We start from the raw sequence: 25,619 nt of genomic DNA on the forward strand, positions 1-25,619 counted from the left end.
TCTCATTTTCTTGAATCCACCACCCACCCTGCATCTTGTGAATCCATTAGACACCTTGTTGCACTTAGGGGAAACAGGCATTCTGGGGAATGTGGTTTCTGTTTCCTACCTGAATACTCCCAGCCATTCTTCTTCACGCCCCCTTGATTATTCTTTCCAGAACACCCAATCTAGCTTGACAAAACCCTACCAATCCCGTCCCTCTGATTATAATTTCCTGCATTATAATTTCCTGCATTCACAACCTGCTCAGACAAAACACTATCATTCCCACAAAACCCCCTGTTTATTTTCCGACAATAATCTTGGTCATTCCCGTCTGTTCCACGCACCCTACAAATCTCGCCCTTGCGAACTTACCCAAACCCCTAGCAAGAGAACTATAATCCCATATCCAGCACACATCCAAGCCCGTGTCTCTGCGGAATCTAACAACTCAGCCGAACTCTTCAAAATCTGCAAGGAGCTGGCCAACCCTGCTGCAGTCTCAACCTCTACTGTCGCCTCCCAGGCTCTTTGCACTGCCCTTGCCTCTCACTTCATCTAAAAAACCCAGGACATCCTGTCCACCCTCTCTTCCTTTCCCCCTCCTCTCCCTTCTCCTACTGTGAACACTGGTCATCCTGCAGCCACCCACCCCCCCACCCTCCTTCTCTTCCTTTCCCCTTTTCTCCCCTGACGAGATCTCTAGACAAGTTCGATCTATCAAAGTCTTGTCAAAACAGGTTCTTCCCTATTCCTCCAGAACCATCAAGGACCACATTGACACCCTTGCTCTTGCCCTGGACGATTTCTGCAACCTCTCCTTTGCCTCAGGAGCTTTGCCCTCCCCTCTGAAGCACTCCCTTGTGCACCCTCTTCTCAAAAAACCCACAGCCGTCCCTTCTTGCCCGGTTAACTATCACCCTATCTCTATCACTCCCTTCTTGGACAAACTCCTGCAAAAGCTGGCCATCTCACAGTTTACCCTTCACTCCGATTCTATTGGTTGTCTCCATGACCATCAGTCTAGCTTTAGAGCTGCCAGAAGCACGGAAACTGCTCTCCTGAAAATTCCGTGAAGATCTGCTCTCCAACCTTGACTCTAACATCCCCTCTGTCCTCATCCTACTCGACCTCTCTTCTGCCTTCGACACGGTCAACCATACCATCCTGCTCAACTGTTTCCCTGACAACCTGGGTATCACTAATCAGGCTCTGGCCTGACTGATCTCTTTCCTCTCTGATCGACCATCCCAGGTCCAACTTGGGTCCTTCCTTTCCTCTAGCTCCCTCTCTACCTGTGGTGTTCCCCAGGTGGTCTAACCTTTCACCCAGGCTGTACAACCAATACCTGCCAACTCTCGCCCATCGCATTGCCATTTTCTGCTCCAATTTTCAGTGCTATGCAGATGACACTCCTCATTTTCAGGCTTCCGTCGGCCACCTCTTCTCCTTCTCTCATCACTGACTGCCTGTCTGCCTGAATGCCAGCAAGACTGAGATCCTCCTCATCGGCACACCCTCTCCCTCCTTTCCTGTCACCATCTGGCTGGTGTCTCTTGGCCCCCTCCACCCCCCACCTGCGAGGCTGTTAGGGAGAATTCCCTTATAAGGCTAATAATTTCCCAAACCTAGTGAGTCCCCCAGCAGCTTTGCTGGATTTTTGGGGTTTGTTTTTTTCTCCTGCTAAGAGTGAGACTCTTTTCCTCCCACTCTTAGGCATGATTTGAGGTATGTCTTTGACTCTTTGTGTGCTTATGGGCTATGTTTTTTTTTTTTACTCCATAGGGTGTCATCTGTTTTTGTGTGTGTGTTACACAGCACCCTCAGTGCAGTAACACAGGGGTGTCATAGTGACCCCCAAACATAGACTCCATACCCTGGGACTGACTACTGTCTCCCAGGGCATGTAAAGTCACCATTGACTTTACTAGTCCAAAATTGTGAACAGAACCAGTACAAACCATCATATTGTGGAAGTACTGGAAAGGGTTAATTCGATTGCCCCTGGGTCTGTTTCCAAGGGGGCACTGTCCAGTCCCCCCTTGTCGAGTTTCTGGCTGGTGGCAGTGGTTACCACGCAATATATTCCACCAGAATATTTCCTATGGGATTTTCCCATTGATTTTAAACGCGCCACTTTTTGGTGCAATGTTAAAGATACCGCCGGTTTATTTATTTAATATTAAATCACCGGTTGGGTATTTTTGCCAGAACTCTTTTCTAAAATGGCATTCGTGTCCGTCTCTGTAACTCCAACCAAGGTTGGGCCCTTTGTTCCACTTTTTGGCAGGCTTCTCCACAGAAGCCCTCCAACTGGTGCCACTCTGTCTGGGTTCCACAGGATGTGTGGGTGGGGGAATTGGCACCCTGGACTGCGTTGCCTTAGCAACCCAAGTCACACTCTGTTCCGATTGGGCCAGTGGTGAACCGCCCGGCACACCACTTAGCATGTTTGAGTGACAGCTAGGCTGTTGAATGGGGGTTTTTCTGTATAAAAGTAGGGCTTTTGGGACTGGAACTTCAGAAGTCGCCACAGGACCTAAGAAATCTGAAGAGGGGAGAAGCTGAGCCATCTGCAACGCCGACACCACCGGTGGAGCCCTGCTGCAACAAGCTCACCACTTTCCTGACGACAAGAGAAGATCTTCTGCTGAAAGAGACTTCTTCCTCTGAGCTGGTGGGATCAACCAGTTCGGCATTTCGCCTTCCAGGACGTCTCTTTGTCGAATCGCCCGTGCCAAGCACCCCGGCGGCCGGATAGCCAAGCTTCACCACTGTGACCGCGAATACCAGGAACTCACCTTTTAACCGACGAACTCCGCGGCTGGTTTCTTCCCTGGGCAGTGCAACGACTCCAAGTTTCCTCCTCAATGAAATCCTCTCTTCCCCTGGTCGAAACCACAAACTGCACCCGCTGCCAGGAACAACTGCCACCGCTGGAGCTTCCTCAAATTTAAAGGTACTGTGTTCCACATGGCCTCCCTTTCTTCGGTTTGCTCAAGGTGACCCTTAAATCCTTGGCTGTCACAGGTTTCCCCCTTTCTCACCTGTTTTCGCTGCTTGATGGATTCCGTTGTAGAAGTTTTCTTCCTTATGGTTCGGGTCTTGTACAAGCCCGCTCGGCCGTCTTCGGCTTCCAGTGTTCGTTCAACTTCTTGTCCGGGATCGATAGTAAACTCCAGGAAATCCAGGAAAAAATAAAGGGGAAGAAGCACTCGGAGGCGGTTGCACGGATTCCGGAAGAAGGTTGGGTAAGAAGGAGAAGGGATAGAATGAAGCAAGGGTCCGGGAACCAGGAAAGCAACAAAGTTCTATGAAAGCGAACTACGGAGCACAAGTCTAGCAACAGCTAACAGTAGCGTTGAGACGCGTGGAAGCGCGGGGTGTGGCTATTTTATCGAGCGTGCTGCAATGAACGTGAAGGCTGGTAGGCAGCGTTCAGTGTTTGCGGCCCTGTTGGTAGTAAAACAGAGTGCAAGCCCCGACGTGACAGGGACCAGGAGGCCCAGAAGGGACGTGTCCGATGGGTCATGACAGCATGCCTCCTCCGAAAACCCGTCCCGCCAGGTTTGCCCGGGTGTATGAGATGGAACCTTCAGAGTAACCTGGGGGTATTCAAATTGGAGACTGGTTCCCAAGTGTGTTCACTGGGTGGATATCCTTTCCATTCCACCAGGTACTGGAGCTGACCACATTTATATCTGGAGTCACATATTCGGGAGACTTCATATTCCAGTTGGTCATTGACAAGGACAGGGCTATGTCTGAGGTTAGTCCGAGAGGTCTGGATGTATGGCTTTATTAGAGATGTATGAAAAACTGGATGGATCTTCTTCCAGGAATCTGGCAATTTGAGGCGGAAGGCCACTGGGTTGATGATTTCTTTTATAGGAAAAGGCCCGTAATATCGGGGAGCCAGTTTATTTGGCCGTAGATGTCGAGGCAGTAGTTTCAAGGATAACCATACTTTATCGCCTATTGTGTAGGAGGGCCCTGGTCTTCTCTTTGAGTCTGCTTAATGTTTGGTCTGATTCCGGGCTCTTTGTAGCTGTTCTTTGGCTTCTCTTTGTACATTGATAAGTGTTTCAATCCAGGAATCGACAGTAGGAATCGGTGTAGGATGGGGGAGGACAGAAGGTAGAACCGAAGGGTGGAACCCCTGGCTACAGAAAAAAGGGCTGGTTTTAACAGCCGAGTGATCCGAGTTATTATAGGCGAATTCAGCCACAGGTATTTAAAGGGACCAATCATCCTGGACCTTGGTAGCAAAACATTGAGGATATTGTTCTAAGGTTTGATTCACACGTTCAGTAGCTCTGTTGGATTGGGGATGATAGCCTGAGGAGAGAGCACGTTGAATTCCTAGTATTCGACAAAGGTGTTTCCAAAACTGAGAAATGTATTGGGGTCCTCTGTCCGATATTATCTTGGAAGGGAGACCATGAAGCCGGAAAATGTGTTCCAGGAAAATTCCAGCAAGTTCTGATGAGGATGGTAGTTTATACAGGGGTGTAAAATGAGACCAAGTGAACAAGTCAATGGTGACCATGATAGTCGTGTATCCCCTGGAAGGTTGCAATTCCACAATGAAGTCTGTAACGATAAATTCCCAGGGCCTTGTTGGTAGTGTAGGCTGCAGTAGGAGACCCGCCGGTCTCTTGTTATCATGTTTGTTCTGACTACAGACAGAACAGGCTTGGACGTACAGCTTTACGTCAGTCTTCATTCTAGGCCACCAGAATTGCCTTTGTATGAGACGGAGGGTAGCGGTCCTTTGCTCTGCAATTTGATTGGGCATTCTAAATTTGTATATTCTAAATTCTTTTCCCACCTCCTTATGTTGGTACTGCTTTGGGAGTCTGTCATAGATATGGAATACATCGGAGGACCCAATCCCCTTGAAGAACAAGTTACTCTCTTACCTGGTAATTACTGTGACACTTTGTTCCATACGAATTGGTTCGTTTTTATTAGTGGTGGTTGTACTTGCATTGAGTTATTACATACTCATAGTTGTTTTTGAGAAACACTGTTTCAACCTAGATAAGCAAGTTAGGTCAGCCGACACGTGTTTCGACCCGTACGGTCTTTCTCAAGGCTGAGCAATGGTCATGGTGCCATGCGTGGGGTGTTATGTGACAATATCGTGACATATTGCAATAATACATTTGTGGTGTGAAGGTGATGTGTAAGTATTGTGACAATATATGACATTGACATCAAAAACATTGATGTTTAGGCAAAACATTTTTACATTGTATTGTAGGAGAGAAGGGAAGAGAAAGGAGAGGTGAGCAACTGGTAGAAAATGATAGCTTCATTTAATATAAGAAAAGTTCGGGGTGGGGGAAAAAATGGATAACCCCTTACCATTTAATTCTGGTGTGTGCCCTCTGTGGGGCTCTGTTAGAATGTGGACTGCCCTTACGGCAGACCAGGCTCCTGTTGGGCCCTGCAGGAAAGTAAAATGTAGTGAGCTTGTACTGCGGCTCAGCGGATACAGATAGTGCCCTGTGCTAAGTCTCCTGGGTTCATGGACAATCCTACCCGTGCCGAGTCTGCTCCCAATTGTGTTGTGGTTGCCTTTTGATGGGCAGTGCAATATGAAAATCACATCACGTGCCGTTTTCCATGGCCATGTGTGTTTTATACTGCTTGGGTCGTTTTATCTGTATGATGGTAAATCCAAGATGAGACATTTAATTGAGTAAGGATGGGTTCGGATGAACATCAAGAGCTCGATTGCAGTTCTTGTGTTCCCCAGGCCCATGATGGCCGTTTGAATTGGTGCTAGTGCTGGAGCGTCAGGGGTGAACCAACTCTAAGTGTGGTCACCGTCTCCCCGCGCTGTGCGAGTGAGGTGACTGCTGTGGAGTTCCATGGAAGGGGCAAGTCACTTTCGCTAGTGCTGTAGATCGGGGGGATTTGCGGGAAAGTTACCTGAGTGCTTCTCTGTAGTCCTCGGCGGCGGTGCGCTGCTGCTAAATGTGCCGTGCAGCGCCGCCATTATGTAGTGTTGTAATTAGCCACTACTTTTGTTGAGTCATGTTGATAGACTCAGCGCGCATGCGCATCACTGTAGTGGCAGTGGCCTGCGCATGCGTGTATGGGCAAATTACTGCCCGTCTGACGCTGGTCCATGCGCATGCGCATTTCGTGCTCTTGGTTGCGCATGCGTCATGGATCAGCTCCGAAAGGGAGTGTGTCAGCTTCCATGAGTCCGTTCCATAGAGAACAGCTGGGTGCACCCAGTGGTCTGGGGTCGGTCTGTTGAAAAAAAGGGGGGGGGTTCGCAAGGGGAAACCGTGGCTAAGCATGTGTCCTGGTCCATGGGTATTAAGTAGTTAAGTAGTCACTAATTGCCCTATTGAGGGGCTGCTGGAGAGGCCCTAGGGTCCCGTAAGGGTCAACATGATAATGGTCCAACCCTCTGGTGGTTTGTAGAGAACTTCAATAATGGAAGACAGTAAAGGATCATAGGAAAACATTAAAATCATGATCCTTATTCAAGCCATTTTTTACACATCTGAAGTGGCAGATAAGACGTGCTTCTTCTTGTCTCAGTTTCAGTATTCTGTCCCCTCCTCTGGGACCAAGCCGGACCGTCTTGAGTCCGATGAATCGTATGTCACTCTTGTTCTCCATTTGGTGATTCTTTTGCCAGTGGTGGGCCAGAGGGAGTCGAGGGTCCTGTGAATGTATACTGTTGATGTGCTCTCTAATTCTGAACCGCGTCTCGGGGATTGTACTGCCTATGTATATTTTTTGGCAAACACATATTAGGGCATATACCACAAACTTTGTTTTACAGTTAATGTGCTCTGTGATGTTGAACATTGGGCAGCCTGAGAGTTTGGCACAGTTGGTTTGAGTTGCATACTTGCACATATTACATGTTCCACATTTGGTAAATCCATGTGGTGACAGCTTGCTAAGCCAATCCTGTGCTGTGATCTTTTTTTCTGAAAGAAATGAGGGGCTCAGTAAGGTCCTCAGAGTCGGTGCTCTACTGTATGACATGCTTGGATACGATTCAAGTTGTGTTTCTATATGTTCATCCATGCGGAGTAAACCCCAGTGTTTTGTCAAAATTTTTTGAAGCGCATAGCTGTCCTTGTTGTATCTGGTGACAAATCTAATCTTGGGGTTTTCATCCTGTCTTCTTGGTTTTGGTGAGAGTAGGGATGACCTTTCGATTCTGCAGGCTTGGTTTCTTGCTTCGACCAGATTTACAGGGGAGTAGCCCCGATTTCTAAATCTTTCATCCAATAGGTTGCATTCATCTATGAAAGCTTGGTCTGTGTTGCAATTTCTTCGTGCCCGAATGTATTCCCCTTTCGGAATATTGCGGATGACATTTTTTCTGTGGCAGCTCTGTGCATGTAAGATAGAGTTGACTTCTGTCGGTTTGCGGAAGGTTCTGGTGGTAATTTTGTTGTCTACTATCTCAATTTTAAGGTCCAGAAAATCGATTTGGATTTTACTGATTTGGCTGGTTAGTTGGATACCAAAGTCATTGGTGTTGAGGAAGTCCATGTATTCTTTGAGTTCCTCCTCAGTCCCTTTCCAAATTAGAATGATATCATCAATGAATCTGGCCCAATTGACAATGAGCCCGGTGAATTTGTCTTCCTTCATAGCATGTTTCCTTTCGTATAAATGCATGAAGCAGTTTGCTAGTGCTGGGGCATAGCTGGCTCCCATTGCGATCCCTTTTATCTGTTTGTAATATTCACCATTGAATATGAATATATTGTTTGTCAGTGAAAATTTAAGGAAGGCTTTAGTCATTTCCACTTGTTCCAAATGCGATGCAGACTCCTGTTTGAGAAGGAACCCCATGCTTGTTGTTGCAAGTTCGTGGTCAATCGATGTATATAGGGCCTTGACATCAAGTGTGGCCAGCCAGAAATGGGGTTCCCATTTTATTTTTGCCAGTAGCTCCAAAGTGTGCATTGTGTTCCTCAGATAGCTGGGGATTTTGGTAACGAGTGGTTGTATGACATTATTGATATACCTGGCTAATGTCTCTGTTATTCCTCCAATACCACTTAGTATTGGTCTACCCTCTGGAACAGTCTCGAAATTTTTATGCACTTTTGGCAGAAAGTATATAGTTGGCATAATCGGGTGGTCTGTCCTGAGGTAGCTGTATTCTTCGTCCGTTATGAGTCCCGTTGTTTTGTATTTGGTTAATAATGCCTGATGTTCTTTTAAAATGTTAGTTTGAGGATTATTAACCAATTTGATATAATTGCCTGGTGTTTCCAAATGGTTGAGTGCCATTTTTATGTAATCTGTTTTGTCCATTATAACTATATTACCACCTTTGTCTGCTTCCTTGATTATAATGTTGTTTTCTTCACGTAGGTTTTTTAGTATGGTTTTTTCCTTTATGCTGAGGTTGCCCTTGGTTTCTGTTTCATGGGTTCGTCGATCTTCCAATTTGTGTAGGTCCGAGGTGACTGCTTGGTGAAAGGTGTCAATATAGTTTTCTGAAAAGAGTTGAGGTGTGAATCTAGATTTGGTTTTGAGCTCAGGAATTGCCATTGCTACATTCTGGATGCCTAGTTCTAGTAAGCATTCTTGTTTACTTAAATTGTTCTCTGCAAGCGTGCTGACGAGATGGATGTCCTCAACATCCCCAATGGTTAATATGCTTGGTATGGGTGCTATTTCCGGTGGTTTGTATTCCCTTGCTTTCGTAGCAAAGAATTTCTTAAGCTTGAGGCGTCTCGTAAATTTGAATAGGTCTATTTGTATATCAACGAAGTTGTTGTTACTGGACGGCGAAAAGGATAGTCCTTTGTTGAGGACTTTCTTTTCTAGGACTGAAAATTCCCTTTTTGATAGATTCATGATTAGATTTTGTTCTGTTTCTGTCCTCCAGTTTTCTGTGACTGGGATCTTGTTTGTCTTTGTTCTATTTCTTCTTCCAGTTGTCTTGTGTCTTCTGACTCTTCTTCCTCCTCTGTTTCTTCTTGATGGGTTTTTGTATTTGCTAGTGGTCTCGCGAAGGATACCTTCTTTTTGGTGAGCTTGTCTTTTGGTTGTGATTTCAAACGACTTGCGTTCTTGTGTAGTTTGATTTGGTCTAAAAAACTCCGTTTGATTAATGGTTTGTCTATTGTTTTTTCTCTTGGATCCAGTGCTTCTTCTGGGTCACTTTCTATTTCTGAACTCGCTCCCGAAGTGTTAGGGGTGCTTTCTGTAGATTTGATTTGTTGTTGGTTCTTGTCAAATTTCGGTTGGTAGGTGAAAACCCTATCTTCTCTATAGTCTTTGTCATCCCTGAAGAATTTGTGAAGTTTCCTCATTTTCACTTCATCTTGATGTGTTTTCAGGATTTTGTACATGGTTTTGTAGTTTTTTTCCTTTGTTGATTTAGGTGCATCATAGTCTTCTATTTCCTTCTTTAACTCTTCTAGTAGAATCACAACCCTATCATGCTTCCTTTTGGCATGTTCTATTAGTAATTCTATCATTCTAGTTGATCCAAATATAAGGTTCTGTTCCCACTCGTCTGCTAGGTCTGAGTCAAGTGGATCATCAAAATCTGGGAAAATAAGGATCCTTAGGCCTCTTGGTATTCTCTTTTGTTCAGCATATTCCCGCATCGTAGTTTTTTCCCAAAATTTGTTGATCTCTTTTTTGGACAATTTTTCAAGCCTCATAAATTTCTGTCTTAGGTCTTCTTGTATGTTGCTATCTCTAAACGCATTATCCGTGGATCCTCTAGGGGCAAAGAGTGCCTTGATGTCTTCATTCCTTGACATCATGTATTCTGCCATTTCTTTGATTTATTCGTTGGTAAATATTGTGGTAAATCATGGGTGCTTGAGCATAGGCTAGTTCCCTAGTGTGAAGATAAGGTAGTTTTAGGCTCTAGGGTTGGAACCTGCCAGTGCTGAGCTCCAGTTATATTGATCATGAGCAAGATCACAGGAGTAATTGTAGGGGTTTAGCCCAAGCCCCTGTTTGGTTGGATAAGAAAAATGGTGGTCTCCTGGTTATCTCGCTTGGAAGTTAGTGAAGTAATTACTGTGACACTTTGTTCCATACGAATTGGTTCGTTTTTATTAGTGGTGGTTGTACTTGCATTGAGTTTTACATACTCATAGTTGTTTTTGAGAAACACTGTTTCAACCTAGATAAGCAAGTTAGGTCAGCCGACACGTGTTTCGACCCGTACGGTCTTTCTCAAGGCTGAGCAATGGTCATGGTGCCATGTGTGGGGTGTTATGTGACAATATCGTGACATATTGCAATAATACATTTGTGGTGTGAAGGTGATGTGTAAGTATTGTGACAATATATGACATTGACATCAAAAACATTGATGTTTAGGCAAAACATTTTTACATTGTATTGTAGGAGAGAAGGGAAGAGAAAGGAGACGTGAGCAACTGGTAGAAAATGATAGCTTCATTTAATATAAGAAAAGTTCGGGGTGGGGGAAAAAATGGATAACCCCTTACCATTTAATTCTGGTGTGTGCCCTCTGTGGGGCTCTGTTAGAATGTGGACTGTCCTTACGGCAGACCAGGCTCCTGTTGGGCCCTGCACGAAAGTAAAATGTAGTGAGCTTGTACTGCGGCTCAGCGGATACAGATAGTGCCCTGTGCTAAGTCTCCTGGGTTCATGGACAATCCCACCCGTGCCGAGTCTGCTCCCAACTGTGTTGTGGTTGCCTTTTGATGGGCAGTGCAATATGAAAATCACATCACGTGCCGTTTTCCATGGCCATGTGTGTTTTATACTGCTTGGGTCGTTTTATCTGTATGATGGTAAATCCAAGATGAGACATTTAATTGAGTAAGGATGGGTTCGGATGAACATCAAGAGCTCGATTGCAGTTCTTGTGTTCCCCAGGCCCATGATGGCCGTTTGAATTCATCATGGGCCTGGGGAACACAAGAACTGCAATCGAGCTCTTGATGTTCATCCGAACCCATCCTTACTCAATTAAATGTCTCATCTTGGATTTACCATCATACAGATAAAACGACCCAAGCAGTATAAAACACACATGGCCATGGAAAACGGCACGTGATGTGATTTTCATATTGCACTGCCCATCAAAAGGCAACCACGACACAATTGGGAGCAGACTCGGCACGGGTGGGATTGTCCATGAACCCAGGAGACTTAGCACAGGGCACTATCTGTATCCGCTGAGCCGCAGTACAAGCTCACTACATTTTACTTTCCTGCAGGGCCCAACAGGAGCCTGGTCTGCCGTAAGGACAGTCCACATTCTAACAGAGCCCCACAGAGGGCACACACCAGAATTAAATGGTAAGGGGTTATCCATTTTTTCCCCCACCCCGAACTTTTCTTATATTAAATGAAGCTATCATTTTCTACCAGTTGCTCACCTCTCCTTTCTCTTCCCTTCTCTCCTACAATACAATGTAAAAATGTTTTGCCTAAACATCAATGTTTTTGATGTCAATGTCATATATTGTCACAATACTTACACATCACCTTCACACCACAAATGTATTATTGCAATATGTCACGATATTGTAACATAACACCCCACACATGGCACCATGAACATTGCTCAGCCTTGAGAAAGACCGTACGGGTCGAAACACGTGTCGGCTGACCTAACTTGCTTATCTAGGTTGAAACAGTGTTTCTCAAAAACAACTATGAGTATGTAATAACTCAATGCAAGTACAACCACCACTAATAAAAACGAACCAATTCGTATGGAACAAAGTGTCACAGTAATTACTTCACTAACTTCCAAGCGAGATAACCAGGAGACCACCATTTTTCTTATCCAACCAAACAGGGGCTTGGGCTAAACCCCTACAAATACTCCTGTGATCTTGCTCATGATCAATATAACTGGAGCTCAGCACTGGCAGGTTCCAACCCTAGAGCCTAAAACTACCTTCTCTTACCTGGTAACGCTCTTTCAATGGGTTGGGCCGACGACGTATTCCATATCACTCCCTCTCTGCCTTCCCCGCTACAGAATTTCTTATGCGATTGCAGCTTACGTTTCCGCAAGGCTTTCTGTGGTCATATTGGCAGTAGATTGGTGCAACAGAAACTTGTTCCGGCAACCGTGCTTGGATCAGCCAATTGCCCTAGTATTGAAACACAAAGACGCTGGCTCCTACTACCGCCATCAATTTGGTAAATACCCTGGACGGGGAGGTCAAGCTAAAAGGGAGCACTTTGAATTGGTAATGTGTATCCCCAATGACGAACATCAGGTCCACTGCCTTGCTCTCCCCATTCCTCTACCTGGTTGTGGGCATCAGCATTGCCCTTGTTTGGCCTGGAACGCTTGAACCCTCTTGGGAAAGGTGGAGCACCACCAGTCTCAATAACTTGACTATGTGCATAGAGTCCTTAGGCTTTGGGGCCAAAAAGATGCTCTCAATCGAAGGCCACGTAGGCCATGATGAGCAATTGTTCTTGAACATTCGGGGAAAAGCCGGACCCCCTCAGATACGCTGACCTGCCCAACTCTGCGGAGGTGCCCATTGCACCATCCATGCAGTCTGCCGCGTCCAAACCTGCTCGAGCGCCTGGCAGACCATTTCCTTTCCATCAGCCACTATATCCAGGAATCTAGCTTTGACTTCCTCTTCATGGAGATGGTCAGCTGCCTCAGAAAAAGTACTGCAGAGAATGTGGGAGACCTTGGTGAAGGCACATGAGGCATTTGCTGCTTTAAGGGCCATACTCCCTGAAGCAAAGACCTTTTTTGCCAAGGCGTCGACATTCGACTACGTCGGTTGGAAGGGTCGATGTCAAAGACCTGGACAAAATGGCAGGTTACCTCTCGCCGGTTTATATTTCTTGGTGAGTTCCATGTCGACTGCTGGTGTCGAGCACGGGTGCTGCCACAACGCCATGACCGGATCGGCTATAGCTGCATTTGTACGGCAACGCTCGTTCGGTTTGCGACTCACAGTCGAGGATGTCGGTTTGTGAATTTGGATGTGCGTATGGGATGAGTTGTTGAAACGCCACATGCAGCAACATGTACAGCCTACTGGCATCGTGGAGGCAGTCTGCCAGTTGGAGCAACCCTGCATTGTCTGCCATAAAATCATGCACCGAAATTCAAGGCATCGGCACTAGCCGGAATGAAATCTGGTTGCCTTCCTTGTCAAATATAGACCACATTGAATAGAAGAACACCGAATTGGTGTCCGGTACGAAACTCTGATCTTGCAGGGCTGTCTTGGCCTGACCGGGCCGCCAACCTCTATGGTTCAGCAGGGGGAGGATTTTCCTGCAGGGTCCTGGTCGAGGGCGATCGATCCTTACTGCCGGTAAGGGCAGATCCTATGGGAATCCATGGAATTGGGATTTACCAGTGTGCACGTCACCTGTAATATGCCGGTAATTCCAGCATATCAGGAGGGGGAACAGTAATATCGTTGGCCGGTATCCCATCGTAATTACTGGCAGAATACCAGCACCAGCAAACTTATAATCACCCTCAAGGCCTTGGTTGATGAGGGCGTTGTCCCACACACCTTAAATACAATGTTAATCTGCTCACTTCTCAAAAAAATAACTCTAGAACCAGACAATCCTGCTAAACCAGTGCAGCACTTGCCTTCTGTTCATTGGTAAAATCATTGGGAAGGCAGTTGACAACCAATTCCAAAATTGGAGTAACCAAGAAGGCCTTCTCTGTGACCACCAGTCTGGGTTTTGATTCAAATTCTGCACACAAATTGCCAGAATCCATTTCATAGATGATGTCCTCTATAAGGAAAGTTTTTCATTTTTGCAGCTTTACCTCCATTGACATTTATTTTTTTATTTGTTTATTTTAAAGGCAACTATTCGGCTCCAGATGAATTCTTGTCCATCTATCCGATATTCGGCCAACTACTTAAATATACTATTCGGTACACCCCTAGATATGAGAGACTGACACTTTGTAAGGAACTAAAAAACAACTACATTGTTAGAATCTTAGTTTTGGAAATATGTGATTTGCAAAACAATTAACTACTTCACCCTTTTGTTTATTGTATTAAGCTGCAAGGGAAGACCAGAACCCGGGCTCGGCAAGGAATGGAGATCTTTTGTTTGAGACATTAACTTTGAGTTTTCCCAAAGTACTGGTCACACCCTGGCAAATAACCGTCTTAACCGCTTTAGTTTAGGCTGGCTATAGGGTGAGGAAACCCACATACAGGCTGACCATCATTTGTAGTTATACAGTCTTTACTAACAAAAAAATGGGGATTGCACGCTCTAGTATTATACTCCTATAATAATACACCCTTTTGTTTTGAATAGGTATTGATACTCACATCTTCATTCACTATAAACTCAATCCATCCCTGGATAAGGAAAACCCTGCACTCTCACATAGTACATAATACTCACATGCTTAAGATAAATGAAACTGTAAGATGGTCGGTAAAATTAGTTTTAGGTTGTGTCAAAATTCTTTATTTAAAAAAATACTAAGTCCTTTGAGAATATTTTTTATTTTTATTTGGTGTTATGAACTTGAAACATTTCAAAATTGTTCCAAATTATCCCTATGTAAAAAACAAATGTGCAGAGGTGCGTCCTGCTGGGCGACTATATTAAAACACCTTATGCAATGGGAACATTGCAACCTTGCTAGAAAGAACGCTGTACCTGCGATTGGTGGAAGACTGTGATCTGCTGTAGGTAACACACTTTCTGTCTGCTTTTGGCTTGTCTGGAGGGTGCTGGATGGTAAGGTACAGGCAGATAGATGGGTTTACCAAAGGTTTTGGTAAGAACACCCCTAAAGTATTGTGAGGGGGAGAGGTTTATGTTTTTTTTAAGTTGGTTGCTGTCTCTCCGTTGGTATATCTGTGGACATTGCTAGTGTTTTGGCTATATGGTGCATTGTGCTCGGCATGAGGTGTTTGCAGCTTCTGACCTAGGTCGGAAGTTTAGATACATGTGAAATCTATAATTAGCAAATTCTAGCAATAAGAAGACACTACATGGCTCAACATTAGTTAATATCACCCATGATTAACGATAGCCACTATATGACCTGAGAGATTTAGCCTTTCCTTCAGCAGTATGGAGCATGAAAGCATCTCTAACGCCAGATGCCTGAAGAGAAGCTTATGATGGAGGAGAAGAAGTTTGTCACTGTCCGGAAGGTCTGGTTGATGACTTTAACAGTTTGGTTTATTTCACCAGAGGGAGGGCAGCGTCACCTGACACAGGGGTTCAGTAGTGGTGCACTCCTCTATATGTTCCTGTTCTACGACACTGGCCAAAGCTTAAGTTTGTCCCTTAATATTGGATCACTGCCTGCAAACTCTGATGTTGTGAATTCATTGCCTCAGGTGCTGTTCCCACTTCCTGTGAAATGGAAAGAACTTTGATGTCATTTCCAACATAATGGACACATGCAGAGTGATCCTCCAGCATTAGATACTTTATAGATGTGCATGTTGTAGTGAGTGTTGTAGTGAGGCCTAGAACACGTTTAATAGCGCTGCAGCAAACAAAAGAAACTACCACTGATATTATACAAACTTGGCAAAGAGATCACAATTTTTGTTGATTCTTTCAGTAATTTAGCAAGTTTATGCTTTTGCTAGAAGTGCTGCATTGTTATTTTTATTTTTTATGTTCCTTTTTTATTTCTGCAACATGCTATTAGTCACCCATGTCTTTATTTTGCAGAATTATAATGTCCTGCACAAGTTTGTGGCTCTGTATGCAACCTTCCTCATCAAAGAAGGATTCTACGACAAGGCCTTGGGGCTCTATGTGCAACACGGAACTCCAGCAAACCCCCAGGTACCCAAGTCAAGTTACATGAAGTTTATTTCGGATAAATATGATAGAATCCACACACGTCCCATGCATCACTGTGCAGTTTCATAGAACAGAGCCGACCTACTACAACTATTTAATGGCATACAAACCTAATTGAATATTTTAGCCCACTGAAGATTAAAGAAGGTGTGGTAAGTCGTACATAGGAGACATACAAGAAGAAGACATGGTTGAACAAGTTTAATTAAAGAAAACAAGACCTCAACTATCTATATATCTGTAATGAGGGATTTCCTTAACTTCAAATTAAACAACAAACTGGTGCACGTCAGGATGTGTCCCAAAACCTCTGTCTATCCTATGCTTTATCCCTACCACTAATAAACTAAACATGATCTTAGCCTAAGTAAGTTTGCTCCCACTCTACTTGGCTTGTGGTGGCTAGTTTTCGGACTCCCTCCCAATTATCTATGGTTTTCTCACTCTTTCGGGCTCGGGCCTGCTATTATAGTTCAGAATCGGGCCCTTTAAGTCTTCCTCTCCTCTGAAGGTTGCTCAGGACTGCCATGCTAGCGTTTTTATCAGTTCAAAAGGTTGGAGTAGCTGGTTCTGTAAACCTGATCCTAGGTTGCAACAACCATATGGGTGAGTCCTGCGCAGCAGATTTTGTATTCAGTCTCTTGTTCACCCCTGTGTATCTTTTAACCTTCTCAGGATGTTTACGTCTCCCAGCCCGGCAGAGACTATCTGACCCTTCAGGTTGCATGGGTATGGTATGGCGTTTACCACCTCATGAGTTTATTCCATGGTTCTTCTCCTCATGGGCTGCCCAACCTCTTAGGTCGTCTTATGGCTTTTACCCTCTCGTGGCGTATTCGTAGGCTCAGTCCCACGTGGGCTGTCTGGCCATCCAGGCCATTGTATTCTCTGGTTGCATTCTCCTCCCCGTGAGGTATTCTCAGACTCAATCCCTCGTGGACTGTCTGTGCGAGTCACCGCCCTCCATCTGCGCCCTCCAATCTGCTGCTTACCTGTTCTACTGCGGCGGTACTCAGTGGGAAGGCGGCTTCTCCCTTCATGTGAGAATTGCGACTCCACCATCTTCCCGTCAGATCTGTTTCTGGTTCCTCCTGCCTGCGATCGCCAAATTTCCGACATCTGGATGGCTGGCCGCTGGTGTGCTGCTCCGGCGGAGACTCTCTTCTCCCTCCCATGAAGGGAGACGTCCATACCTCTGCGCTCGGGCCAAGGCCACTGTGTTTCTCCCTCAGGCTGACTCTCTCTACTTCTGCATGGGCCCCAGCCCTCCAAAATCCTTCCTGGAATGAGAGAGGAGATACAATTTGTGCCATTCTTCAGAGATGTGCGTTAACGGAACTGGGTCAAAAACCAAGCCAGTCACCTTTAAAGGACTCTGCAATTATGATACTGCTCAGTCCCCTTATTTCTAACAAATACTTGGGACTCGGGGAGGTGTGGTAATAACTCTGCTTAGGTATTCCTTGTACCCTAAAGGGAGGCACCCTGAGTGAGATCCCACTTGTGCTCACTTCCCTAGTGCCAAAGGTGGTGGCTCCCCGTTGGAGAGAAGGGATACATTTCCTGGATTTGTCACAAAGGGTATTAAAGTTGCAGTGTAAACCATTCAGTGTGCTAAAGCAAATGTGTTAAATGCTCTCAAAAGTGCTTGGTATAGGGACACAATTGAAGGGTTTACAAAATAAGAGGGTGCAAAATAATGTGGCTAGTGGTATTGTTCATCCAATTCAAAGTCTTCTAGCCATTGGAATGTATGTCACTAATCTATTTAAAGACTTGCTTTATCTTCTAAATTCAACAGTCATAACACAACCTCACTATAATTCAGACTATTTCCTTCTTTCAGAATTCCCCATGCCCAGGATACAATATTATAAAATAAGCAGTATTTTCTGTCATCCCCATGCTACGGGAACACCCAGCAGATGTGGACATATATATATCCTTTCTAGGGGTCATATTTCATCCAACACTTTATCTCCGCTTGGAAAGAAGTGTTCGCTGTCCAGGACCAGGTATAACTTCTACATATAAATGCGGCCTGCCCATTGCTGCGTAATAAATAAGTATTCTCAGATGTTTTAGAGGTAGGAGCCAAGGCTCATCCCATGTTTCCACCCACACAGCACTTTTCAGAATCCGATTTGCATGCGGCTGTGCTTTTAGGATTGGAGTACCACCATTATCTTCCTATTGTAGATAGACTTCACATTTTATTCAAGTTATGGTGTAGGGGCAATTCCTTCGGAAAAGCTCAGCATAGCAATTGTTTGCCCAATGGTCCATCCACATTATATATGAACTTGTCCTCTAACCAATGAAGATGTGTCTTATTCTGAACAATTATGTTAGCCCCTCCCCCCCAATTATTTACTCCTTTTAGATATTTGATTTATTTAGTGTTAAATCTCTTTTAGCATGTAACCCCCAGAACCGGGGGTAGCCAGGTTAAACAAGTTGGATTCTATAGCAGTGAATGGTAAATGCACATAACCAGGGGTGTTGCTAGGTCTGGAAAAGACCCGGGGCTAGGCGAATATCAGAACTGTCGGGACTGGGGCTAACTAGCCTTTTGGTTGCAGCTCCTGAGATTCTATCCGGGGCTACAACCAAAAGACCGGGGGCTATAGCCCTCTTAGCCCCCCCTAGCAACGCCTCTGCACATAACTCTATGAGGCCAAAATGTGCGCTAACAAAAAGCATGTATACACAGCTCTGATGAAAGTCCCATACTGTGGCCCTCTAGGACAAATGACGTGCAAAGGGGTACGCGACAAACACAGACACCAGCTGTGTGAATGATAGCGTGTGCATGTATTTCGTGGGTGCGCGTGAAGTTTTACACACGATCGGGCCTGGGGGAGCGGGGTACGTGTATTTCAGGGGCTCGCAGGAAGTTTAACACGCGATCGGGCCTGAGGGAGCGTGGTACGTGTATTTCAGGGGTGCGCGAGAAGTTTCACACGCGATTGGCCTGGGTACGTGTATTTCAGGGGTGCGCGAGAAGTTTTACACGCGATTGTCCTGGGTACGTGTATTTCAGTGCGCGAGAGGTTTTACACGCGATTGGCCTGGGTACGTGTATTTCAGGGGTGTGCGAGAAGTCTCACACGTGATTGGCCTGGGTACGTGTATTTCAGGGGTGCGCGAGAAGTCTCACACGGGATTGGCCTGGGTACGTGTATTTCAGGGGTGCACGAGAAGTTTTACACACGATTGGCCTGGGGGAGCGGGTACGTGTTTATTTCAGGGGCTCGCGGGTGGTTTTACAGACGATCGGGCCTGGGGGAGCGGGGTACGTGTATTTCAGGGGTGCGCAGGTGTTTTCACACGCGATCGGGCCTGGGGGAGCTGGGTACGTGTATTTCAGGGGTGCGCAGGTGGTTATACATGCGATCAGGCCTGGGGGAGCAGGGTACCACTCACCGTCTGCCTTGCGTGTAGAAGAACGCGTAGCCAACACCCACCCACTGTGAAGTAATGGCGTGTGAACCCCAACGCCTGCAAAACACACGCACCGCACCCCACGAAAAGCACGTACAGAGCAATGGAAATCCACGTGGGATCTTCAAGCCCTGCCAGGGCAACGCCCGTGCGCGATACGTCACAAACGCACTTACGCGCTAAGGGCCTTTGGTCCAATGGAATCGCATATGCGTGCTGACGCGCTTACGCGCTAAGGGCCTTTCCTCGAATTACACGCTGACGTGCAGAATTTTCACGTGCCAAATCACTCCGTATCAAGCTGGCCACGCGTAAGCACACGGAAGACCACGCTCATGCCCAAAAGGCTGAATTACTGCCCCCCCAGAGCCCCGAGCAGCCTGCCACGAGCCATCTGCTGCTGTCTGCCTGCCTGCCTGCTACCACCGTGCCCTGCCATTTGGTGCCTGCACATCAGCCATCTGCAGGGGTCCAGTTGCTGTGTCCACCCCTGCTGGAACAGAAGACTCCCGACTGGGATACCATCGCTCCACAGCCCAGCCCCAGGACCCAATTGCCCACCCACGCCTGCCTCGGGGGTCGCCATGTCGGGGCAAACACCATCCGAGACAACTGGCGACCCACAGCCAGAGGGACAGAGGGCCACCAGCTTCAGTCAGAAGGAAGTTGGTGTCCTGGTGGAGCTTGTCCTGGGGCATTATGATGCCCTCTTCGGATCATCACGCGCCGACAAGGAAGGACGGGACAGGATCTGGGACGACTTTGTGGTTGCCATCAACGCGGAGGGGGTGGCAACCCGCAACATCAAGCAAGTCAAGAAGCGCTGGGAGTACTTGAGGTCCAGGACCCTCATGAAGGCCCGGCGCCTCGTGGAGGGGGGCCGGGGCAGCATGAGTACCATCCAGATGAGGGTCCTGGAACGCGTACGCCCAGCGCTCCATGCCCAGATCCTTGAGAGGCAGACCCGTCTGGAGTCGAGCGGTAAGTGGCCAAGCATTGCTGTGTGAGACAGGGCATGTTGCAGTGTGCTGGTTGTCTGATACTTGCCTGTATGTGTAACATAGGCCATGTACGCATGTGTGTGTGCAGGGACATCATGGTCATGCATGTGAGACCAGTAATGTGTGAAGCACACGGTTGGTGTATGTGTTTAAATGCAACATGGGGAGCCCTATACGGAATGGACACATGAGAGCATGCCAGTCTCTGTTCCTGGACATGAGTGGGGGTGAGGGATGAGTGCTGATGCCATGTACATGTATGGTGTCCATGTCTGTGTGTCTGACCTGCATCTCTGTGACTTGTGAATGCCATGGATGCATGACACATGTCTGTGACAATGTTCAGAATCACTGATGCAGCCTAGTTATCCTTGCATCCACTGTGTCTGGGGTGTACGAGTGCAGATGGATGAAAGTACGGTGAAGTGTGTGCATGTGATAGGCATGACCCATGATGCATGTGAGTTCCAAAACAACATTGTATGTTTCAAGAGTCCCTTGGACATGTTTGCTAATGTCCATAGCATGCACCATGCCTGTTACTGCATGTGTTTTGCCTGCACTGACCTATGTGTTGTGGAGGGACATGATGGAAGTGATCTTTGACAGTGCCACTCATCTGCTATTGCTTCCTGTCTAGGGGACCATTGTACAGTACCCTGATGCTTGTGTTCTATGTCTCCCTCTACACAGCGCAAAGGGAAGAAGAGGGCGGAGACGGCGCTGTGGATGCCCCCACGGCTGCAGCGGAAGGGGTGGGTGAGCCCCCACAGGGGCATGCAACGGCGGAAGACGGGGTGGAGCCAACCAGGTTGGTTGTTTCCACAGAGGAGGAGGAGGCCGCTACTGAGCCGCACATGGGTCCTGGTGGGGGCATCCCTGCTGGTGCAAGTGGTGCAGTCCAGGGGCAGGAGGCAGCACAGGTCGCCGTGGAGGGCCTGTGCATGTCACTGTCCCTGACACTGTGACTGCACCACCATGCACCAGCAGGGATGCCCCATCCCAGGACGTACGCAGGTAGGGGGGATGTCCATGTCATCTGACTCCCCTCCACGTGCGGACGAGGGGACCCCTGGCCGTATGGAGAAGGTCCTGATTGGTGTCGCGTTGCGCACGGGTGTCATTCGTGATGACGTGCGTGCTTCCCGGGGGAGCACGCACTTCATCACGAAGAGCATCGTGCCAACGTGGCCCAGTTGGGAGCGGCCGTGGTCGGGGGTTTCGTACATGTGTCGGCCACTCTGGCGACCCTCTCCTCCTCTGTGGAGGCTATGCGCCAGTCGTTCTCCATGCCGTCTTCCGGCCCAGATGCCACCAGGGCCCCCTGTGGACCTGCCCCGACCAACGCAGCCAACTCGGTGGGGATCCCATCCCTGCCACAGTCGGGAGTCGGAGGTCCAGCAGGGGTGGACACACCAGCAACTGGACTCCAGCAGATGGAGAATGTGACGGCATCATCGGGCAGGGCACGTGCACGACGCGTCGGTGGATTCCATCAGCCTGGATGCCGTCGTGCTGACACAGGCAGTTGCATCGGAGGCAGAGGCAGGCTCGACGTGGGAGGCATCATGGCTCGGGGCCATCAACATCAGGGGGGCAGGCATCGGCCGGAGGGCAGGAGAACCCTGGAATGGGAGTGTCTTCCGTGTGGGAGCGGTTGGGCCAGCAGATAGGTGCGGAGCGGCAGCGGGCAGAGGAGGAACGGCTCACAATGGTCAGGGCGGAGAACTCCATGTGGAGGGCGCTGAGTGCCTCGAGGGTATTCGCAGGGAATTGGAGCTGGACACTGCTTTATCTCTGCGAGACCTCAGGGCCAGGGAACATACCCGCATCCAAGCCATTGAACAGATAGCCGTCGGACTAGCCCGCTGCCCTTGTAAATAGTTATGTAGTTAGTGTTAGGTTTCCTTTGCTTTTTTATTTATTTTGGACCTTTTGGACAATGGACCACATTTTTGTATATAGTTTTCTTATTAGGTAGTATTTTTAGATAGGTTTCATTTCTTCAGTTGGGATCATGGACCCTGGGTTGTTTATCTGTATATAGTTGACTGTTGGATTATAGTTTTTTTTTGGGATTTACCCATGGAGCAATGGTTTTCGATTTTGTTTTTCCCTTGGATTTACTTTTTTGGACTGTGACTTTGGACACCTTTCCTTTGGATTATGATTTGTGGTTTTTCATTATTTTACGGACATGCTGCTTTTGGTTTTTAATTCCCATTGTCGTTTGTTTATTTTTAATTCCATTTATGTTGCTTTTAATACATTTCTTTCATCAAAGTTCAATGTGTAGTATCATCTCATTGGTTTTATGCATATCATGATATGGGTTTTGACATTCACTTACACCCATTGTGTGTATCTGAGGGACATGTGTTCATTTACATACTTGCCATTGGGGTTGTATCATGTAATTGGCATTTCTAAGTGGGTGGATGCAATACTTGGATGGGTGTTTGGCATGTGGAGGCTGCCCATAAGGGCCAGGGATCTAGATTATGATGATGTGTTGGCTGGGGGACATGTGTCAGGGCCTGCAGGCAGGTGCCCCGCACTGCTGGGGGGTGGGGGTGCAGGGGGATATGAGTGGGGGCCTGCTGGAAGGTGCCCCGCAATGCTGGGGGGTGGGGGTGCAGGGGGACATGAGTGGGGGCCTGCTGGCAGGTGCCCCGCACTGCTGGGGGTGCAAGGGGACATGAGTGGGACATGAGTGGGGGCTTGCGGGCAGGTGCCCTGCACTGCTGGGGGTGGGGGTGCAGGGGACATGAGTGGGACATGAGTGGGGGCCTGCTGGCAGGTGCCCCGCACTGCTGGGGGGTGGGGGTGCAAGGGGACATGAGTTGGTGATCAGTAGTGCAAGGAGACATGTGCCTTTGCTGGGGGGCATGCGCATGTTGGGTGGGCTGCCTGCGGGACATGACCAGGGGTGCAGGGTAGTCCCCTGTGGTGTGGGCTGCCTGCAGGGGCCGTGGAGGGTGTACAGGGAACACCTGGGAGGACCCACACTGCCAAATCACGTGTAGGACTCCCCTGCACCCCAAAATACATGTACCCTGCTGAAATCGCGTGTGTAACTTCCCGCGCACCCCCGAAATACACGTACCCTGCTGAAATTGCGTGTGAAACTTCCCATGCACCCGAGTAATACACGTACCTTGCTGAAATCGCGTGTGGAACTTCCCGCGCTCCCCAGTAATACACGACCCCGCTCGCACAGGGCCAATTGCGTGTGAAACTTCCCACGCACCCCAGTAATACACGTACCCCGCTCGCACAGGGCCAATCGCGTGTGAAACTTCCCGCGCACCCCAGTAATACACGTACCCTGCTGAAATCACGTGTGAAACTTCCCACGTACCCCAGTAATACACGTACCCTGCTGAAATTGCGTGTGAAACTTCCTGCGCACCCCAGTAATACACGTACCCTGCTCGCACAGGGCCAATCGCGTGTGAAACTTCCCACGCACCCCAGTAATACACGTACCCCGCTCGCACAGGGCCAATCGCGTGTGAAACTTCCCGCACACCCCAGTAATACACGTACCCTGCTGAAATTGCATGTGAAACTTCCCGCGCTCCCCAGTAATACACGACCCCGCTCGCACAGGGCCAATTGCGTGTGAAACTTCCCACGCACCCCAGTAATACACGTACCCCGCTCGCACAGGGCCAATCGCGTGTGAAACTTCCCGCACACCCCAGTAATACACGTACCCTGCTGAAATTGCATGTGAAACTTCCCGCGCACCCCTGAAATACACGTACCGTGCTGAAATCGCGTGTGAAACTTCCCACGCACCCCAATAATACACGTACCCTGCTGAAATCGCCTGTGAAACTTCCCGCGCACCCCAGTAATACACATACCCTGCTGAAATCGCGTGTGAAACTTCCCGCGCACCCCAGTAATACACATAACCCGCTTGCACAGGGCCAGTCGCGTGTGAAACTTCCCACGATCCCCAATGATACACGTTCCCCGCTTGCCGTGCTGGTACAGGGTTAGCGCAGCCCTTTGCGCTGGATTGGGGATTTTGATGGCTTTTCCCTGCGCGAGGGGCGTTCTTGGGGGTGTAACTGGCGCTGCTGCAGGGTCGCTGCGCCACTGTGCGCCACGGCTGGTTTTGGTAGCTGGAATCCATGAATACGCTGTGCGCGGAAATGGATTTTAGCGCATGCGGCTGGCGCAGTCTATCGCACGGGAACACTGTGCGCCAGCCGCGTGCGCCACTTTTGTGCGAAATTCCATGAATTACTCCGTATATCATACAACATATTTCCAAAGTGTGCAGAGGTGGCATGGCCTTAAAGGGAACGGAGAGTAGCCCTGCCATTGTGTTTCCATTAGTAAACGATATCTCAAACAAGTTGTTTATAATCTCAAAATTGTACCGAAAGGAGAACTATCAACCAGCACATTTGGGCACATGCAACCATCTTTTTTACCTTTATCCCTTTTAAAATGCTAATTTGCTGTCACTCTGCTGCTTCCTGTCATTTCTATTGTTGCATCTGTTTAGCGTTGTTTGCTAACAGATAATTGTGATGTAGTATACCCTTCATTTCCTGTTTGTGGGAGGGAAGAAGGTGTCATCATAAAAGTAACATTTCCGTGAATATGTTCAGATGTTTGGTTCCAACGTGGTTTTAATGTACCTTGAGTGCTGCCGGCACTACCAGAAGTAATGATGTATTGATTTCCATCTTCTCCTTCCATTTGGAGTTTTGCAGCATCATTCCCAAGGGGGTAGAGGACTGGACCATTAACAGCACTGAGGTATTAAATAGCTCCTCTTATCCTAAGATGAGACCTTTCTACTCATCCAAGGGCACTGGAGGATCCTGTGGACCTGGCCCTTTCTGGACACCTTGGTAGTGCTAGTACTCCTGATCAGAGAGGGTCAAGCTGGCATTCCCGGTATTTCCTGTTGCCCAAGAAAGGAGGAGGTCTCTGTCCCATTCTGGACCTCGGGGCCCTAAACAAGTTCCTGAGGAAGGACACATTCAGAATGGTGACGTTAAGAATAATTCTCCACGCTCTCGAACTGTGGGACTGGCTGCTGTCAATAGACCTACAGGACGCTTATTTCCATTTGCCAATGCATCAAAAGCACAGGAAGTTCCTAAAGTTCCTCATAGGGGACACGCACTATCAGTTCAAATTGTTTCCCTTTGGGTTAACCTCTGCTTCAAGGGTGTTCACCAAGCTCATGGTGATATTCACGGCTCACCTCAGGAGATCCAGGGTCCATGTATTTCCATACCTGGACGACTGGCTGATCTGGGGGATGTCAGCGGGGCAAGTCTTCTCATCTGGAGTACATTTCCCTACTACTGCACAGGCTGGGCTTTTCAACTTGAAGAAGTTCCATCT

General features: G+C 47.7%; 1 protein-coding gene across 2 annotated transcripts in view; it reads left to right on the forward strand.

Annotated features, from left to right (window-relative positions):
- The window catches only part of IFT172 (intraflagellar transport 172), a 1,218,930-nt gene that overhangs the window by 1,085,862 nt on the left and 107,449 nt on the right, over nucleotides 1-25,619 (forward strand). For both annotated transcript variants that reach the window (XM_069605452.1, XM_069605451.1), the window contains exon 40: nucleotides 15,661-15,777. In XM_069605452.1, the coding sequence (XP_069461553.1) occupies nucleotides 15,661-15,777 (117 nt within the window). The remainder of the gene's footprint in view (nucleotides 1-15,660; nucleotides 15,778-25,619) is intronic.

The sequence above is a fragment of the Ambystoma mexicanum genome, chromosome 4p (genome assembly GCF_040938575.1).
Source record: "Ambystoma mexicanum isolate Mex_15411 chromosome 4p, UKY_AmexF1_1, whole genome shotgun sequence".
Taxonomy (NCBI): Eukaryota; Metazoa; Chordata; class Amphibia; order Caudata; family Ambystomatidae; genus Ambystoma; species Ambystoma mexicanum.